Source organism: Pieris brassicae, chromosome 1 (genome assembly GCF_905147105.1).
Source record: "Pieris brassicae chromosome 1, ilPieBrab1.1, whole genome shotgun sequence".
Taxonomy (NCBI): domain Eukaryota; kingdom Metazoa; phylum Arthropoda; class Insecta; order Lepidoptera; family Pieridae; genus Pieris; species Pieris brassicae.
This window is the reverse complement of record NC_059665.1, coordinates 7,532,396-7,552,897: the sequence shown is the minus strand read 5'-3', so window position 1 is coordinate 7,552,897 and position 20,502 is coordinate 7,532,396. Positions and strand designations below refer to the sequence as shown.

At 36.4% G+C, this 20,502-nt stretch overlaps 4 protein-coding genes across 8 annotated transcripts; 3 read left to right on the top strand and 1 right to left on the bottom strand.

The window, feature by feature from the left end:
* The first annotated feature begins 470 nt into the window (after positions 1 to 470).
* On the top strand, positions 471 to 1,957 carry LOC123713682 (succinate dehydrogenase [ubiquinone] iron-sulfur subunit, mitochondrial). Its single transcript, XM_045667488.1, has one exon. The coding sequence runs from the start codon at positions 773 to 775 to the stop codon at positions 1,619 to 1,621; it is 849 nt and encodes a 282-aa protein (XP_045523444.1). The 5' UTR covers positions 471 to 772; the 3' UTR covers positions 1,622 to 1,957.
* A 440-nt stretch (positions 1,958 to 2,397) lies between these two features.
* On the bottom strand, positions 2,398 to 8,698 carry LOC123709327 (biorientation of chromosomes in cell division protein 1-like 1). 4 transcript variants are annotated; one of them, XM_045660578.1, is made up of 6 exons: positions 8,526 to 8,698; positions 8,090 to 8,161; positions 7,119 to 7,279; positions 3,871 to 6,884; positions 3,479 to 3,574; positions 2,398 to 3,340 (listed from the first exon to the last, which is right to left on the bottom strand). In XM_045660578.1, exons 2-6 carry the CDS (start codon positions 8,156 to 8,158, stop codon positions 3,168 to 3,170), a joined length of 3,513 nt encoding a protein of 1,170 aa, XP_045516534.1. In that variant the 5' UTR covers positions 8,159 to 8,161; positions 8,526 to 8,698; the 3' UTR covers positions 2,398 to 3,167. The 4 variants fall into 4 exon arrangements, with proteins under 4 accessions (XP_045516534.1, XP_045516550.1, XP_045516542.1 ...); XM_045660594.1 differs by lacking the exon at positions 8,526 to 8,698 and adding an exon at positions 8,504 to 8,522; XM_045660586.1 differs by lacking the exon at positions 8,526 to 8,698 and adding an exon at positions 8,353 to 8,458.
* A 5,993-nt stretch (positions 8,699 to 14,691) lies between these two features.
* On the top strand, positions 14,692 to 18,008 carry LOC123712883. Of its 2 annotated transcripts, none has more exons than XM_045666250.1 (3): positions 14,692 to 14,866; positions 16,672 to 17,048; positions 17,378 to 18,008. In XM_045666250.1, the coding sequence occupies exons 1-3, from the start codon at positions 14,785 to 14,787 to the stop codon at positions 17,543 to 17,545; spliced, it is 627 nt and encodes a 208-aa protein (XP_045522206.1). In that variant the 5' UTR covers positions 14,692 to 14,784; the 3' UTR covers positions 17,546 to 18,008. The 2 variants fall into 2 exon arrangements, with proteins under 2 accessions (XP_045522206.1, XP_045522198.1); XM_045666242.1 differs by having other exon boundaries at positions 16,669 to 17,048.
* LOC123712877 (glutamyl-tRNA(Gln) amidotransferase subunit A, mitochondrial) lies at positions 14,886 to 16,503 on the top strand. The gene has a single exon (XM_045666230.1). It carries the CDS (start codon positions 15,000 to 15,002, stop codon positions 16,494 to 16,496), a length of 1,497 nt encoding a protein of 498 aa, XP_045522186.1. The 5' UTR covers positions 14,886 to 14,999; the 3' UTR covers positions 16,497 to 16,503.
* Positions 18,009 to 20,502: the final 2,494 nt, after the last annotated feature.

The window sequence follows — 20,502 nt, the reverse complement described above, 5'->3', positions numbered from 1 at the left end:
TAGCTTTGATTACTGGTGGTGTTCTTGCGGAGCGCGGCCGGCCAGTTCTTTTCTTGTCCTCAACACTGGAGACTTCATTGTACCAATCCATAGTACGGTACACAAACCTAAGCATTATATTCAAATTTTTGAGTAACATGAAAATGGTACTCGGCGAGTGCAACGTAATAACAGTTATTCGGTTTTCTTTAAATGTCCGTTAAAAATTACGGAAAATGATTGTTTGTTGTTTTAAAACAATAGTCAAACATTCAAATATATTCAAATAGATTTCATCTCAAATCCTAAAAATATAAAAGTATGAGTATGTTGTTATTATGCAGGTTCAAAATATTTTATTTATTTAGAACCTTAAATTTCTTAATTTCGTATAGCAACTCGACGCTACACTATCGACTTTGCGGTAGTATAGTAATATATCTCTTGGCTGTGAATGAAGCGTTTTCGACAATACAATTACGCTAAAACGGTAGTAGTTCGGCTAGGCTTAGGGTATCCACAGAAGGAATATGGCATTGCTTAATGACAGTGACATTTACCTTTTACCGAAACTTCACGGAGAAAAGAGAAATTCCAAATTTTTCAATAATCAAACCGATCAAAAAACATACTACGCCACTTGCTATTTCGAGTTCGAATTCAAGATCGCGATTTGACTTGGATCTTGTCTACAAGTACGCGAAAACTAAACTTAGCTTAAACATTTAAATAAAAAGTTTCTTGTGTAATATTGTGTAATTTTTAAGAGTTCAGTGTTTGAAAATATTACATAATGCCACTCCTAAGACTTACGTCTGGAACTTTTGGACAGCTGCGCACTTTCGCTACGTCATCTGCTCTTGGAAAGAGGGTCAAAACATTTGCAGTTTATCGTTGGAATCCTGATGAGCCAGACAAAAAGCCATACACTCAGAATTTCGAGGTGGATTTAGATGATTGCGCGCCTATGGTTCTTGATGCATTACTAAAGATTAAGAATGAAATGGACCCAACCCTAACATTTAGAAGGTCGTGTCGTGAAGGGGTGTGTGGTTCTTGTGCAATGAATATTGATGGAGTCAACACTTTAGCATGCATCAGCCACATTGATCATAATTTATCCAAGCCTACTAAAGTCTACCCATTGCCCCACATGTACGTAGTTAAAGATTTGGTACCAGATCTCACTAACTTTTACCGTCAGTACCAGTCCATAGAACCATGGTTGCAGCGTGATAATGAGGCAGTAAAGGGTAAGGAGACTCAGTTGCTCCAGGATGTTGAAGACAGGGCTAAACTTGATGGTCTATATGAATGTGTCCTATGTGCTTGTTGCTCTACAAGTTGCCCCTCTTATTGGTGGAATGGTGACAAGTACCTAGGGCCTGCTGTTCTCATGCAGGCTTACCGGTGGATTATTGACTCTAGGGATGATGCCACCTCTAAACGCCTTTCAAACCTAAAAGATACATATTCAGTTTATCGATGCCACACAATCATGAACTGTACGAGAACATGCCCCAAAGGTTTAAACCCAGGACGAGCAATTGCTCAGATCAAAACACTGTTATCAGGAATGGTAAAGAAACAGTCCCCAATTATGGACCCTGCTGGCCTTCAAAAACAATCTGCAAGCAATTAACTTGGAACTTAGAACAATATTATTTTTTTGACAATGTTGCAATAAATGCAACTATCCCTTTTGATGTAGAACTTAATTTAAAGTTTAATTTTTGACTGAACTGCTTGTTCTATTATATATCTGTAGGGTTAGTACCAAATTGTTTATTAAAATCTGATTGATGTAAGAAAAATAAAATTGCTAATAATACAGTTTTGTCAATATAATATTGTTTCAGTACATTCTTATTGTCCTAAGTATGTACCAATACTTTATTGATATTAAGAAAATAAAAAACCGTGGCATGCTCCCGAATCTGTACAATACTTTTCGTGAATAAATTCTATTTCAAATAGATACTTGTCTTTTATTTATACTAATATAGTAAAAAGAAATGATTTGTATGTTTGTATCAGTGAAACTCAATCCTACTGTGCCAATTTTTTACTATTAGGATACAACATTCCCTTTGACTAACATAAGTTTTTTCACAACATTTTATAATTTAAAGCTCATTTTGGGACAGGCCTAATATGACAAGTGAATGATAAAAATCTTATTACTATTTACTGGCTTTTAAATTTATTAATTCAATAAACTAGAATATGAGGCTAAATTATGAATGATTGTATATAAATTTATGGTCAAAATATCTTATTGAAGAACTTTGAAAAAAAATGTATAATTTTATATATTTACACTGTTACTACTATTTCTAGCATAAAAAATAAAATCAAACTTTAAAAAAATTATACACCTTTAACTCAAAATTTGCAAATATATTATAATAACATACAAATCTATTTTTATTTACATACATAAACAAATTTGGAGTAATAATTCTTCAGGAAATAAGTCAATGATTTTTGCAGGCCTAGAATTAATTTGTAATATTCCTAAGATGACAAAGAAATCTTTAAATAACTTTTACTATACATTTTTACGTAGTAATTAATTAAAGATTTATTTGATTGCGCATTCAATTAAGTTGACAATTACATATATTGGCAGTACCTTGGTTTATTTATAGTTTAATACTAGGTTTTAAGTGAAACCTAGTACTGTTAGCAAAGTGTAATGATATAAAATTACTATCTTAAACAAATGTATTGTTTACAATACATATTACAACAATACAATTTCAAGATTTATATTATTCAATCAATTCATAGAATCTATAAAAAATGAATAAGGTATTTAATATACATACTGAGTCTCAAATAGCTTTGAATCTTTTGTATGCAATGCATCATGTCAAACTTCTACATTAGTCAATATAACAAAACATTCAACTTCTAATTATAAAATTATCATATTACTTATATAAGAATAAGAATTTACAATTATATAATTTGCTATAGTAATTCTAAATTTTCGTATGTAACTCTCATAGGTATTAGATATTACTGTTGTTGTATGATGATCAAAACATCAATAATAACCCACACTAAATATTTTTAAGAAACAATTATTCAAAAAAAACTGTCATGGAAAATAATATTGGCATTTATTTGAATTTAAAGGAAGTGATATCTATTTACCATTTAGCGTGGTATCATTATAAAATCTAACTGACATTTCGTCTAGACAGAAAATGTAACTTGGGTTTATAGAGGTCTGATGTTTCATACCGTTGCACCATATGTCTTGGTGCCTTTATTTTTCCATTGGAAGTTTTTGTAGGAGTGTTCTGTTCGTAGTTCTCTACTGATTTGTCACTGGAAGGACTGTTTGGTAGTTCTATAAAAATAATGATTTACTGGTCAATGAAAAACAAGAAATATGAGTGGGTCACAGTGTTTATATTTAAACAAAAAACTATTACAGCTAAAGAAACAAAATAAAGATTTTTTTAAGAAAAATTAAGTAAGTGAATACCTGTCCTCTTTGGTCTTGACAGGCCAACTCTTTTCGCCCGTCCTAAATATTTCGATCTGACACTCGCTAGATTATCCGTACATGGTTCTTCTGTATCTGAAAAGATAAAAGTTTTTAGGTAAATGTTCCATGCTCAATCATAAGACGGTGGACTTATTTGATTACGTGGATTGTTGCATTATGGAGACTTACAGACAGAAAAGAAACACATCTTATTAATATAACAGTGGATAAAAACTACTTATTCCAATACATATAGTGAACACTTGATACCTTGACGCGTAAAAGGTAACTCTGCGTGTGTTTAAGAATAAATTCGCCTTATTCCATCCAAGTTAAGGTATATATAGATAAGTATCTTAGTAGCTACTCAAAATATTTAAAAAATGTACCTTGAGTGGTAGACGTAATAAGTTCAGAAGTGCTCATTTTTCGTATTTTATGGGGTGTTAGAACTGGCCGATTGTTATTTTCTGAGGTTTCATTATCATTTATTTTCCTCTTTATACTACAATCGATTGCGTTATCAATATTTGATTCGGTAATATAATCGATTTTTGGCATTTTTGATGGTGATCCATCAATAATATCGCCGAAGATAATTTGCATGATCTCTTTTCTAGAAGTTTTATTTACCATTTCTTGTAATTTAGCATCATAATCATTACTTAATTCAAATGAACAATCTGATTTCCCAGGACTAAATACTTGGCATTTTATATCTGAGTCACTTGATCGAGACTCAGAATCAATTGGTAATGATACTTCAGCAGTCAAATTCAAGTTTTTTACTATTGCCTTTGTTTTAGGCATTTTCAATTGGCCATTTTTATGATAACTGACAATGTCAAAGTCACCAAAAGTACTAGCAACATCTTTAAGTACATTTTCTTCATATGTATCACAATTAATTAGATAAAGCTTATTGCATAAATTTGTTTTTTTAATATACAATGTAAGAAACTCAGTATATTTAGTTTTTTCTAGTTCTGAATTATATTTCTCATGATCAGCAAAAAAATGTAATTCATCTTTTTCTACTTCTTTTTTATTTACATCTAAATTTTCTTCAGATTTGCATTGTTTCCTAGTTTTGTTTTTGTTTGCTGTATTGTCCTTTTCATGGAGTTGCATTTCAGGTATATCATCATTGGGGACTTTTATAACATTTGATTGTCCTTTAATTTCTGAAATAGGCAAGTCACCAGAAAGGGTTTTATTTGTTTTATCTGATTCAGAAGAGACTTCAATCTTTTGGCTTATAGTTTCTTGTTCTTCATCACTAATTTCAGTTTCATTACCTGCATTTAACTCTTCATATAATTCTGCATTTGTGTAGGTTTTTTCATCAACATAAGTTCTTTGTCTTTCACTGGGAACAGTATTTTGAATAATATATTGATTTGCTGTGTTAGTATTACATGCAAATTCTAATTCTGGTCCAGGTATACTGGAGTATACTTGACTTAGGCTTGGTCTCACATTCGCTTGAAACTCCAAAAGCAGAGCTGCTTCTTGATTCATACGTCTTTGCTCTTCTTCTAAAAATTTGCGCATTTTCATAATTTTCTTTGCTTCTTCAAAATTAGCTGCTATTTTTGGCTTTTTCAATGTAATATCAGGTACAAAAGGCAATCTTGGTGGTGCAGCTACTGGGGTTTCTAGATGGGTTTCTAATCTGACAATAGGTTTGTTTTGTAATACTTCAGCTTTCTTACCCACATCATGTGGAGCTTCTTTATCGCTTGGAGTGGTTGAACCACTCCCAGATGTGTTATCAGATTTACTATCCGATTTTGAAGTGCTTTCCTTTGCACCTTTTTTGCTTTCTGATGATTTGGAACTAGAAGGCTGATGAGAACCTTTTGATGAAGAACTGCCATCATTGGAATCTCTATCAGTTGAACGTCTATTTGGATTCCCCCTACCAGAAAGACTGTAGTGATCATCTGTATCTTTTTTAGACTTTTTATCTTTATCTTTATCACTAGACCTACTTTTACTGCTACTACTGCTTTTTCTGTCTCTATCGGCATGGTGAGAACTCGATTTTGAATCCTTAGAGTGCTTATCTTTAGAAGAAGATTTATCGGAACTCTTTTCTTTGTCTTTTTGATTTGCAGATGAAGACTTTTTGTCATCTGATCTGTTTGACTGTCTATGGCTGGAGCTTGAGCTTCGATGAGATTTTGAGTCTTTATGGCTTGATTTGTGAGAGCTTCTGTGTCTAGACGAATCTTTATTTTCTTTTCTATCACCTCTATCCTTTGACCTTTCTTTTTCGCTTGGTTTATGTTTACCATCATCTTTAGATTTTTTATCATGGCGACTGGTATCTCTACTGCTTGAAGGTTTTGACTCAGACTTTTTGTCTCTTGCTGAATGTTTATGTTCTCTAGACCTATGTGAGCTTTTATGACTGCTTTTTTTTTCTTTTTTACTTTCTTCAGAATTTTGATCAGCTTCTTCTTTAATTTCAGTATTTACTTTACTGTTGGCATCACTTTCATAATCAATTTGTAAATTATTGCTATTGGAACTGTCTTCATATGCAGGTGTTACAAAATTATCTATATTAACTTGATTTAACTGGTTGGATAAATCAGATTCATTTTTATGATCCAATTTAGGTGCATCCAAACTATTTTCAGTAGATTTTGTGTCTAATGCAAATCTGAAAGTACTTGGCTCATTGATTTCTTCTTTTTTACACTCTATCAGTTGGTTTTCAAATGCTTGTTGAGCATCGCAAGAGTTTTCATTATTGTAACTTCTGATAGGAGTCAAAGGTGACATATTTCTACGTAATGATGAATCCGAGCTGGAGTCGTCGTCATCACTGTTGACAGTTTTAAGGAACGTACCATTTTCTTGTTTTGGTATTTCATCTGGTAATGGAATATCTGTAGCAACATCTGGTTCTTTTGGAAGTTCTATTTTGTCTATCTCAAGCTTTTCAATTTTTGGAGGGCTATTTTCAGGAGGTGGTATATCTTCAGGTCTTATCTCTTCTGCAGGGAGTGGAATGCTGTTTTTATCATTACTACCATTTGAGTCATGTATTGTTAGTTCACTAACACCAGATGTGTCTGCTTCTTCCACTTTCTCAGTTATTTCAGCTAACTTTTCTTCTTGTTTTTGTTCATATACTGGCTCAGATATGCCATCCACTTCCATTGGCTCATCTTTATCATCATTACTTTTAACTGAACCTGGACTTACTGCTTCCAAGTCCGTCGGAAGCAAATCTGCAATTCCATTTGATGTTTCAACTGAGTTCTTCTTTCTAGTGATACCCAGATAGTCATAGACAAGGTCTTCTACTTTTGGAACAAATACTGTTGCTAACTTTGGGTTAACAACTTGATCTACTATTCTTTCAACCCCTTGCTCCAGGTAATTGCCACTGTAAAAATAAGTAAACAAATCAATTCAACATACATAAACATTTATATTTAATTATTATACTCAATGCTACAGAAGATTACAAAGCTCTAAAATATCTAAAATAAAGCATTATGAAACTTTAAACTTTAATTGCAACAATTTATTATATATCAAATCTTTTTCATTAATCAATAAAAAATCAATCAATTAAAGCTTGAAAAAATAATTTATTTTAAAACAAAGAATTACACACTCTAAAATATGTTTTCTCAATTTTTCTCTTAGTTGATTCTTGTTGAGATCTGGTTTCCAAACTTGTCGGGCAAGGAATGATGATACAGAGTTCTCTACTCGCTGCCGAAGATTCTGATATGCTGGTCTTGTATCTACATCTGCTATACAGTCTTTTCTGAACTATAAATAAATATATTATAATTAAATGTGGCCAAGGCCATGTTGAAATTAAGAAAAAAAATATTAAAGAGTCATTATATGATTAAATTGACCTAAAATTTAAGATTTTTTAGATGATGAAAATTAACCAAATGATCAAATAGAAACTACTATGCAAAAATCCATACAGTTTTAATAGATTCACAACCAACCTTCTAATGCTTTTTAAGACTACTAATGAGTATAAATGAAAAAAATTACATTATAATCTAATGTTTACGCAGATTAATGGGCAATCCAGAATAGAAAGATGAATAATACATATTAATAAACAACCTATAACCTATAATCATTTAATAAAGATGTAAATATAGAAGCTGAGTTGTAAAAAATAAAATAGATTATTATGTTCATTGTTTAGACACAGTACCATTAGTTCACTTCAACAACAATGATAATTAAATTAGTAATTATTAATTAAAAAGAATTTAAGTTAGTAATTATTAATAGTCTGAATGTAATTAAATGTCAAAAGTGTATTAGCTATTCAGTTCTATGTATAGTTTAGTTTTCCAAAATAGTTACATCACTAAAACCATTAGTAGAGAATAATATAGTAAAGTTCAATGCCATACATAATAATGTACACATAGCTTAAAATAAAGAAGTAGTATGTATTCCTTCACAACAAAATTTTATAATTTAAACACTGCTGTCAAATACATTCTTATATTCATATTGTCATTAAATGTGATATCCAGTATAGTAGATGTTTTAAATAGAAAAATGAAAACAGCTTTCACATGACAAAGTTTAGAAAAAAAATTCTACCTGATCGAAAATTCCTTTTGATTTCAGCTCGTAAACCAATTGATCAACTAAACGAGGATCACCAGGCATGTACTGTAAATGAGCCATTATCAATTTGACAAATAAATAATCATTAACTAATAAAGCACGAACTGTAAAGGTTTTATTTGCATATTTTATGTTACGATAGTGTTTACTAGATAAAGTTAAAATAATACTATCTTTTTCCCATAAAAAAATCAAATGATCAAAACTTAAACTTTATGTGAAGACAAATTCCTTACTCAGTGTTGCCAACTAGCCCATATAAAATTTGCTTAACTGATGTTAAATTTTTTATTAAGTATGCTAAAATTATGCTATCGGTAGTTATGTAACCTAACATTAGCTAAGTTACGTATATATCTATTTTAGTATATAATTAAAAGCATAAACCAAATGTTACAAATCCTCGCACACATGGAGCCAATATGAGCCCTTCAGTTATTTTTCACACTCATAAATTGTTATATAATATTCTTGCTTGCTTCTATTCTTGCTATTCTTCTTGTAGTGTACAAAAAGGGTGACTGCACAAGTTGTATTGAAGTGCAACTTAAATTTTTTGGAGCCTTAGATTTTATTTGCGTCGTAACCCCACTACCCTAAATTTTATGTTAGTTTTATGCTGATATTTTAAACAATTAAAGTCAATTGTTACCCAAAGTGTTTCTTTGAAAAAAATAAAGTCTTTAATTTATCTAAAGTGTTAAAACCACCAAACTTATCTACGTCATAAAACAATTAAATTATTTCAAAAGAGACTACAAACAAGTAGCTAGATGTAACAAATTCTGTTCCTGTAATATCGGATCCAATCCAAATGTAGGTGATTAGTACGTGTCGTAATGATGTGTCAGTGATGTGTCCTGACAAGGACAGTTGTAAACGTTATCGTTATGAAACAATAATTTGTTCTGAAAATAACAGTTAATTGCGTTATCGTTAGACCACGATATCGAACTGTTCTGAGAAGAACACGTTCGTACCCTTCGACGGTTGCGCGCAGAGAAGGACAACTTTTTGCCGCGCCTCGATTTTGTCGTCTACGCACCCTTCGCATCTTGGTTACACACACCATACACACCGTACACCACATGTTACCACTAGTGGCCAGTGTAGGATAACTTTTGTAAATAAATCTACAGTTTTTAAAAATTAAACACATTCCACATTCCATCTTCACCTCTTCTCAACGAATTATTAGGAAGTTTTATTTTAACCAAATAAGGACCAGTCAACTTAAATCAAAACTAACCTAAAGTGGTGACCCCGAGAAGAACACCAAGGAAATTGAAGATGACGAACACAGAAAATTCCGGTGCAGAGCGTCAAGTTTCATCACAACCGTCGAGCCAAGAAGTCTCCGGTATTTCACTATCGCTCAGTGTGCAACCTCCAGAATAACAACCAACCTTCGACACCCTCATCGGTGAAATAAGAAGGTTGTTTTTGGAAGTCGCCGAGCAACGAGCACAACCTCGCGACAACTACCGCAACAGTCGTTCTCGCCACCATTCACATTCACAATCACGCTCGCGGAACGCATCGACAAATCGAAACGAAAACCGACGAGAATCGCTGATGGAAGATCGAAGCCGGAAAAAATCTCCAAAGCCGTACTGCTATTACCATCATCGCTACGGTATGGACGCGAAGAAATGCACACCACCATGCCCATGTTTCAAGCCCATAAACCAGTCGGAAAACTAAAAGTAACGCTGGCCGCGGCGGGAACCGGCGTTACCGAATCATCACACCGCCTTTTCGTTACCGACAGGGTAACGAAACTTACCTTTTTGGTCGACACAGGAGCCAATATCTCCGTGCTACCAAAGACAAAAGGCTCACGCGAAAAACCACTGCCATTTCAACTCTACACCGCCAACAACACGGTCATTCCAACATACGGAGAGAAGTCACTCCAACTCGATCTTAACCTCCGAAGACCATATACTTGGAAATTCGTCGTAGCAGATGTCCAGAAGGCAATCCTGGGAGCAGATTTCTTGCAGCACCACCACCTCATTGTCAGATTGCCCAGATCAGCAGATTTCCCAGGCACAACCAGAATCACTTCAATGAAGCTTAGTCCCAAACATTCCGTTGAACACTTCATTGAAACAAATGGACCGCCCCTTCACTGCAAGCCACGCCCCATTGCACCGCATCGTTACGAAATGGTCAGGAAGGAATTCCAAAACATGATCGATCAAGGGTTATGCAGACCAAGCAAAAGCCTTTGGGCATCACCTCTTCACGTCGTGCCAAAGAAAAATGGAGACCTACGCGTGTGTGGCGATTACCGAAGACTCAACGCCATAACCAAGCCCGATCGGTATCCCATACCACGTATACGTGACTTCACATACCAACTCGCAGGGAAGAAAATTTTCTCCACACTCGACCTCAATCGCGCGTACCAACAACTGCCAGTCAGCGAGCAAGATGTGGAGAAAACCGCCATCATCACACCTTTTGGTCTTTTCGAGTTCCCGCGCATGTGTCCTGGTCTAAAGAACGCCGGACAGACTTTCCAACGCTTTATTCACGAAGTACTGCGTGAACTCGACTTCGTATTCCCTTTCGTTGACGATCTACTCATAGCATCAATCGACGAGGAAGAGCACCGAAAACATCTACGCATCGTATTACAGCGACTAGAAAAATACGACCATCAACCCATCAAAATGTGTTTTCGGCCAGCCAACTGTGAAATTCCTCGGTCACCGAGTCACGGCGGAAGGAATACAGCCACCCCAAGAGAAGGTACAAGCTATTACAGACTTTCCAAAACCACAAACCGTAGAAGAACTACGACGTTTTCTCGGTATGATAAACTTTTACCGTGAAAATATCAAAGATGCCGCCACCATACAAGCGCCGTTAAATACCTACCTGCACAACGTCAAAAAGCGTGACAAAACTAAGATCGACTGGACCACTGAATCAACGCAAGCTTATGAAGCATGTAAAGAGAGCATAAAAAACGCCGCTTTACTTGCTCATCCGCTCACCAGGCGACACTTGCTATATTCAGCGACGCTAGGGACAAAACAGCTGGTGCCGCACTCAACCAATTTATCAACAAGTCATGGCAACCACTCGGCTATTTCTCGAAGAAATTCACCGACGCACAGACTCGCTACAGTACCTACGATCGAGAGCTACTCGCCATCTACATGGCTGTCAAACATTTCCGCTAAATGTTCGAGGGACGAAAAATAATAATATTTACCGACCACAAGCCGCTAACTTTCGCTTACACAAAAACAAATACAAACAGTGAATCACCGAGACGCACCCGACAGCTACTTTATATCAGCGAATTTACCACTGATATACGACAAGTCAGTGGATCTCAAAATGCAGCCGCTGATGCATTATCACGTGTCGAAGCAATCACCTGTCCATCGCCGATCGACTACAATCTACTTGCAGAAGCTCAAGAACGCGATAGCGATACCATTAAAGCACTCAGTCTACAGAGCAATTTATGTTTCAAGAAAGTCAACCCGTCCGTCTCAACCATCAAATTACACTGCGAAACTTCAACCTCACAGTTACGTCCGTACCTACCAGAAGAATACCGACGTACCGCATTCAACGCAGTACATAACGTTAGCCACCCTGGAATAAAAACTACGAGAAAATTAATTACGCAACGTTACTTCTGGCCCTCAATGAACGCAGACGTCGGCAAGTGGGCAAAAGTATGCCTACAGTGTCAGCGCGCCACAATACAACGCCACACATCAAGTCGATTATCAATTTTTTCACCAACCGAACGATTCGAACACGTTCATCGATATCGTTGGTCCGCTACCTACCGCGGCCAGCGGACATCGATACCTCGTGACAATGATCGACAGAGCAACAAGATGGCCCGAAGCATACCCACTATGAAAAATATCAGCTGAAGACGTCGCCAAAGCGGTATACGAAGGTTGGATTTCCCGTTTCGGTTGTCCTGTAACAATAACAACGGACCAAGGACGCCAATTTGAAGGCAGAGTATTTGCATCTCTTTCTCGCTTACTGGGGATTGAAAAAACGCGTACAACTTCATACCACGCACAGTGCAACGGTATCATCGAACGATGGCACCGTGTCCTTAAAGCCGCATTAAAAGCAAGACTACAGACCGCAAGAAGCTGGATCAACGAGCTACCAACCGTCCTACTCGGATTACGCGCCGCTATGCGAAGTGACACCGGCGTAAGCGCCGCCCAACTTACCTACGGATGCAACATACGCTTACCCGGTGATTTCTTATCAACGACCCGCAATGACGTCATCATGGACTCTGGATACATCGATCAGCTGCGCGACGCAATACGTAACCTGCAACCAATGCCTAGTCAACCACACAGCAACACAAAACCCATATTCGTACACCGCGACCTGCAAACATGTGAATACGTATTCGTACGCATAGACGCCGTAAAGAAGCCATTACAAGCACCTTACGACGGACCCTATCGCGTGCTGAAACGAAACAGCAAGATATTCACGCTGCAGTTACCTAACCGTGAAATGAATATCTCTATCGACAGACTCAAACCTGCCTACACTATCGCCGAGCAAGATGTGCCTACTGATACAACAACGAGTACCTGCAACAAGCAAATCACATCAAGTGCGAGCGAACTACATGAACCATCAAATAGCCTGAAACATCAAAATGACAACAGCCTGAAACATCAAAATAACAACAACCTGAAACAACAAGACACTGGGAACACCTCAATACCTACAAGAACAACTCGCCGAGGCCGCGTTATACGCCTGCCGGTACGCTTCGCTAGAGGGGAAATCCTGTAGGTGATTAGTACATGTCGTAATGAAACAGTGATGTGTCCTGACAAGGACAGTTGTAAACGTTATCGTCATGAAACAATAGTTTGTTCTGAAAAGAACAGTTAATTCCGTTATCGTAAGACCACGATATCGAACTGTTCTGAGAAGAACACGTTCGTACGCTTCGACGGTTGCGCGCAGAAAAGGACAACTTTTTGCCGCGCCTCGATTTTATCGTCTACGCACCCTTCGCATCTTGGTACCACATGTTACCACTAGTGGCCAGTGTAGGATAATTTTTGTATATAAATCTTCAGTTTTAAAAAATAAACACATTCCACGTACGGTCTTCTGCCTTTACAGTGCACACGAGCCTCTCTCTGTACTGTATTGCCGTGGTTTTTAATTATTAAAAACCCAAGCAATCGCCGTTGAGGATCCGCCTTGCACCAACTTACGCCGACGCCGAAGCGAAGAAAGTACTGCGCCTAGTCCGGCCTCCCACCAGCGGGTCTCACCGGAGGATGCGCATGTGCGGACGGAAAAAGCTGTTTTTACAAAACAGCCGAAGACTGCGCACCGTACAAAACACCTTCTTACGGTGCGCTATACATGCACCACGCTACGTGAGGAACGCCACCATAGCGCGAGACTTGCGGATGGAGTCGATCGACGAGTTCGTCGCACGGCTCGCGATGAGGATGTTTGATCGAGCGGACGCCTCTCAACATCCTCACCTCCAAAACATCGCGCCGTGGCACTCCAGGCCGCCCGACCAATACAAAGTAAGTACCCGCGTGAGCTCTTCTCCGCGGGTCCCGACGACACCAGGGCAGCAAACGCGGCTTCGACCGCTGGTCGCCTCGCTGGGCCTCCCCCGGGTCAACCGGGGGTCTCACCCGGCGGTGCTTGACCGCGAGCCGCGCAAGCTGCCCGATACCATCACTCATCATCACGACACCAGGGCCAAGTCGAGACTACTCCTTGGCCCCCTCCTCATCATCATCACCACCGGACTTGACACTCCGGACACGACCCCATCGGCTGCGCGCAGCGGGTAGAGACTGAGTCTCCCCGCGCGCCTGCAGCCCTCACCAAGGGCTATATGCCCGCCCCCGTACCGCCCTGTATCAGCAGGGCGCGAACATATACACCACCTGAAGGGGGCATACGCCCCGAACAGGACAAAACACCCCCCTCGCGAGGGAGGGTGCAGCAATAACTACGAGATAAACACATTCCACATTCCATCTTCACCTCTTCTCAACGAATTATTAGGAAGTTTTATTTTAACCAAATAAGGACCAGTCAACTTAAACCAAAACTAACCTAAACAAACCTTTGGATTTACAATGTTATTTGTACTGGGCTATTAAAAATTCTCCGACTCGGGAAGAAACTTTAATATGACTGTAAATTAAGCCTAAAGTATGTGAAATATAGATTAATTAGAGTAAGTGATAGATTTTGGCATACGGGGAATCATAGTTCGAGTGCTGTCTCGTTTCTGAATCTCATCCTTTGTATGAACGAAATAATATTAATTAATTATCAATTATTTCATGAGAATTTGCTGAGAAATAATAATAGTCAAATATCATTAGAATCATAATAATATAGTAGGGAATAGGATAGAATAACATTCTCGACTTAAATTAGATGTTTTGCTCGATTGTATTAGTGTTTCGGTTTTAGTATTGAGGCAGTCTGCATCTTGGCTAAACCATTGTCTCTGATTGATTTGATGTACATCTGTGCATTTTACCTCTTTTCCTGTGCTCGATTATAGCCTCTGATTCAAATTAAAGTAACGGTTACGGATTTGGTTTTATTAATTAATTTTAGAAATAACAACTCGCAGGATTAAAAACAAGGATATGGACAAACATATCGCTTGTAATTTGAAGCAAATTCTTAAAACTGTTGTACGCCAGGACGAATATGAAGAAATTGCTAATGGTAAATATAGTTTGAAGTTTTGACTTGACAGTTACTTTATTATTGTTTTTCTGTAAAGCGTTAAGCGCCTTGATAATTTTTTGTAACCTTTCAATTATTTTATTAAATTCCAAATAATTATTTAATAGACACTATGAATAAGCTATCGTCGTATAGTATAAGAGATATACATAAAGCGTATCGTGACAAGTCTTTGAATCCTCGGTGTTTAATCGATCAATGTTTGGATAGAGCTAACAAAACGAAGGAATTAAATGCCTTTATAACTTTAACACCTCAAGTAGCTCATGAACAAAGTTTAAGATGTCAAGAACGACTCCAATCAAGCAAAAAATTAAATCTATTAGAAGGAATTTCTGTTTGTTTAAAGGATAATTTTTGTACGGAAAATATTCCGACAACTTGTGCTTCAAACATGCTAAAAAACTTCACACCAACGTATAATGCTACTATTTATTCCAAACTCATGATGGCAGGAGCATGTCTTGTTGGAAAAACTAATTTAGATGAATTTGCCATGGGCTCTGGGACTGTTGATTCTATTTATGGGCCAACACGTAATCCATGGTGCTATAATGACGATTGGAGGATCGCGGGAGGCAGTTCAGGGGGAAGTGCTGTAGCTGTCTGTTCTGGTTCTTCTGTTGTGGCTATTGGATCAGACACAGGAGGGTCTACAAGAAATCCCGCTGCATTATGTGGAATAGTTGGCTTAAAACCTACTTATGGTCTTGTGTCAAGATATGGACTTATTCCTTTAGTTAACTCTATGGATGTACCTGGAGTCTTGGCTAAAAATGTTGATGATGCAGCTATAACATTAAATTGTATAGCAGGGCCAGATGATTTAGACTCGACTACTATAAAGTCTGCATTCAAACCTATATCAATAAAAGAAGACTTTGATATATCTAATTTAAATATAGGTATACCAAAAGAATACCATTGTAAAGATATGAGCATTGAAGTCATTGAATGTTGGCAGTTTGTTACAGATTTGTTGGAAAAATTATGTAAAGTTTCATGTGTGTCTTTGCCTCACACATCTGTTTCAATAGCTGTATACTCAATACTTAATCAGTGTGAAGTTGCAAGCAATATGTCTCGTTATGATGGTTTAGAATATGGGCTACGAGCGAAAACAAATTATTCTACAGAAGAGTTGTATGCTACGACAAGATCACAAGGTTTTAACAATGTGGTTAGGTCAAGAATATTTGGGGGAAATTACTTTTTATTGAGACAGAATTATGAAAAATACTTTCTTAAGGCTCAAAAATTACGCAGACTGATTTCAGATGACTTTGAAAATGTTTTTAATGGTGACAATAAAGTAGATTTGTTGCTGACACCAACTACATTGTCTGACGCTCCCTTGTATACCGATTTTACTGCTAAGAACAACAGGGATCAGTGTGCACTTCAAGACTATTGCACTCAACCAGCAAATATGGCTGGAATACCAGCTATTTCTATTCCTGTTAAACTGTCTAAAAATAAATTGCCTCTCTCTTTACAATTAATGGGACCCGCTTTGTCAGAAGAGTTATTGCTAAATGTTGCAAAAAAAATAGAGGCTTTAGTAAATTTTCCTGTACTAGAATTTAATCAATATTTAAATAAAAATTGAAATGCTCTGTTTTATTATAATTAAAATTACCTATTTCAGTTTAGAGAAATAGCCAGTTTTAATTCTCAGATAAATGTGATATGACTTTAGATACACTTTTACAAATTTGTATCACCATCTTAAGGAATGTAGTATCCATCTATCAATGTATTTAAATTTTGTGTTTTCCCAGCAGAACTCACTTCTGAGATTTTGTCTAAACTAAATATTAGCATCAACAAACTGCCCCCAAAGTCTCTGAAGATCCTCCAAGACTGTGTAAAATACAGAGATTTAAGTTTAGACCCAATGTCAATTTCTTTATTGGAAATGAAGGTAATTGCTGAAAAATTCCAAGACGAATATGAAATTTTAAAGTTAAATCAAATGAATGCAAGGCTACAAATGAAAATAGACCGAAACAACAAGTTTATTGAAGGTTTAAAGAAAGAATTACTATCTTCACGGCAGTCACTCATGCAGCAAAACCCAAACCCTGAGAATATCCATGAGAGTATTCGACAAGTGAAGCAGAAATTAGTGGTATATGAACAAAGCTGTGAAAAGGCTAAGGTAATGAACAATTAGTGAATATAATCTATCAAAGTTTTTATTTCCACCACACCACTGTAAAAAAAGTCTTGGACTTGTTTAATTAAAGTTGGTTTCTCAGAACTTGGACAAAATTGAGTTTGGAATGGACAAAGATTAGATGTCAAACTTAAAGAAAAATTTGTAATCTATTAATGAAAAAATAAATGTATCTGACTTATTGGATTAAATGTTTTGGTTTGGAAATGCTTGAGAAACTTCAAAAATAATAAAGAAATATTGATCAGTTAAACATTTCTAAGATTTACCTAATTGTTGGTTATAATGTAAATTTATAATAATTTTTTCAGACAAACTTCTCAAATCTCAATGTTAATGAAGCCATCTTGCCAAAATCCTTGATGTCATTGGTGACGTCACTGGCCGCTTTACGTGAAGAAGCAGCTAACCTAAAACGAGACGCTGATGATGTACTCTTTATAAAACAAGCAGTTTCCAATATGAAAATGATTCGCTGATAATTGTTTATGTAAATTATGGCAAACTAATACTTACGTAGATCGCAAATCGTAGATCTGTCCAAAACAATGTCTTGATAGTTCGTAAAGCTCGATTTCAGTTGAACTTGCATGATGTCAATTAAACAAAATAATCCGTGTATTAGTTTCTGATGTTGAATGTAGTGAGACATCTACATATATCAGTAATTGTATTGCAATAATGATACGAAACTCCATGTACAAGTCGGTGAAGTCGTTATCCACTATACACTACACTATATGGGCCTATTAGTAGCTTTAAATTCATACTAATATTATAAAATGGAAATATGTGTATTTTTGTATCTAATTAAGTCAAAATAATAATATGATGAAATATTTAGGACATCCAGCCCTGTAAAGCCGGGCAGGCTGCTAGTTAGACAACATAAAGGAATTCTATGTAAGTTTAAAAGCGTTAAAGGATAAAATAAAAAACTAATTTCTTTGTTTTATTTTATAGAAACTCCTTTTGAGAGAAACATGAGAAACCAAAGTGAAGATAGAATAAAGGACAGTATTATTTTCTTATGTAAGACGATAATAATAGTATCATTAAAATATAATCTATTCAATGGTTATTTAAATTTTTATTAACGCTAAAGCCGTAATAAAGTCTTAAGTAATCAACAACAAATATATATTTGAGTTTTGGCACTGTTTTGCTTGACTGCAGCACCATCAACAGTTATTGTTTTGGATTAAACAGGAGGCAAAAGAGCAGCTTGACTTAATATCCTATAACCCCTAGATGGGGCGGAGGGCGACCACAGTGAGTTACCATCGCGTTCGGTCTTGAGCCTCGTGTTCAAACGAGCAGGCGGGTCACTGAATATGAAGTGCTTATCGCCGCCCAAGGACACCTGCAGGTGACTACGGAACTGAACGATATGACGACTGCGAGTATTTCGATATTAGCTGAGGCTTTTAGGGGAGTATGTGCGAATAGTGGCATTACGACCTAGGGATTATTCTTAGCGTTGAACGCGCTAACTTGTGTTAACGCGCTAGCTTTACGACTCGACTAAATAAGGCGACCCTAGTCCGAGACCACAACGATTTCAGACAAGTTTGTCCCGACACTGCTCAGAATGAACCCAAGAAATATTAATATGCATGGCCAGTGTATAAAGCTTTCACTGCATTGAGAACCCAGTGGAGCGGGCACTGGATTTTAGATCAGAACACTCACCGTCGACACCTGCCTCTTTAAACTCTATCGCCGCAGCCCATCTATGAGTATTACCTATCTATATTAAAAGATCACTTGCTAAACGATCACGGCGTAAACTATACTGATGGTCACTGATCGGCAGGGGCTCTACCTATTAAAAATGGACTCCATTATTCTAAAGAACAATGAAGTTATGGGACGGGGCGAAAGTTGGACCGATTAGGTTCTTCGGTGTATTGAGGCAGGCTTTCGGGATGATGCCGCGTGGGTAAGAGTGCTGGAAAAGATACCGGAGCCAACTCTGGAGCACAATTGGAGCGGCACCATCCGGCCCACTCGACTTGTGAATGTTCCAGAAACTTCTTTCCATTTTACTGGTTTTGCAAATAGTATCTACGTTGCACAAATACGATTTCCGGCATCACAGCCGAGTAATTGTGGTTTATTTCCCTGATCATCCAGTTTCAAGATGCCCCAAAAGTTCTGGAAGTGAGGGCCTTCTATTTCCGTAAGTCAGCTTTTGCTAGGGACCAAAGGGCAAAGGCCAAATTTTATTCAAGAAAATCGGCCCAGCTATAGACGGAACGATATCTTAAATGAGATTGAGGGAAAACCGTGTATGGCTAAATAGAAGTAAAGTTTTCAATAATTCAAATCGGTCCACGGACTATGATAGAAAATACAAATTAAAATATAAATTGAATTAACAATCTACTCCGGTTTTTTTGGAGTCGGTATTCAATATTTTATTCAAGTTTAGATATACGATCTTTACGTTACGATCTTTTAGTGGGTTAAGACTGATTAAAAATCCAAACAAACAAACAATAAACTGACGTGATTTTATTAATGTTGCTCATTCAATTACTTCAATAGTAGTTTGGTTTGTCAGCTTCGATTCTATTATTTATCATTTATTTATGAAAAAAACAGCTAGCAAGCAAGTTAATAATCTAGTATTTATTGTACAGTTATTGACAGGATGATGTCGGTGAGTGACCTCTAGTGTCTCGAGAAACGGTAAAATATCACCACTTTGCATAGAAATAATAGTATTTATGTAATATACAGCCATAACATACTTTTGAATCTTCCCGTCTCTTGTAGTTCAAATAACAGAACATCTGATGGTATCGATTGCATCTACTTGTATGATAAAAATTAGCATACTTGTCTTTGATACTAATTCATAAATAAATAAAATAATACTTAAAGTAAACAATACTACAACACCTTAGATTTCTGTATCTGCTGATATTTTTCTTAATAAGCAAGTAGGTGAATAGTATAGTCTAGTCTAGTATTAGGGTCTAAGGTTTGCCGGGTTCCTCGCGTTGTTATCCAGCGAGTGTTAGTTTTGTATAATTTTAATAAGAATCGTAAATGCTCTCTCATTTTGTCGTTTATATTTCTAGTTCCAATTACCCTCATACACAGTTAATTGTTATTAATTTATGTAAACTTGCATATATTTGCACAATTAGGTCAATATCACTAGTAAAACAGAAGATTTATATTTTTCATTACTATGTACTTGTGTTCAGGGTTTTACAGGAAAATATACGAAGCTTTACCACCGTTTTAATGGAGGAAAATTGTTTAAATACAGGATGTTAGGATCTTTTCATGAAATTTAACGTGTACCTATCAAACTTTTTCATTGACCAAATATTTCTACTGAATGGTATACCTGTCTCAGGAATCCTATTTAAACCAATACTTCAAAGCAGTGTGTGCTATTTTTCTATGTATAAAAGTTTTT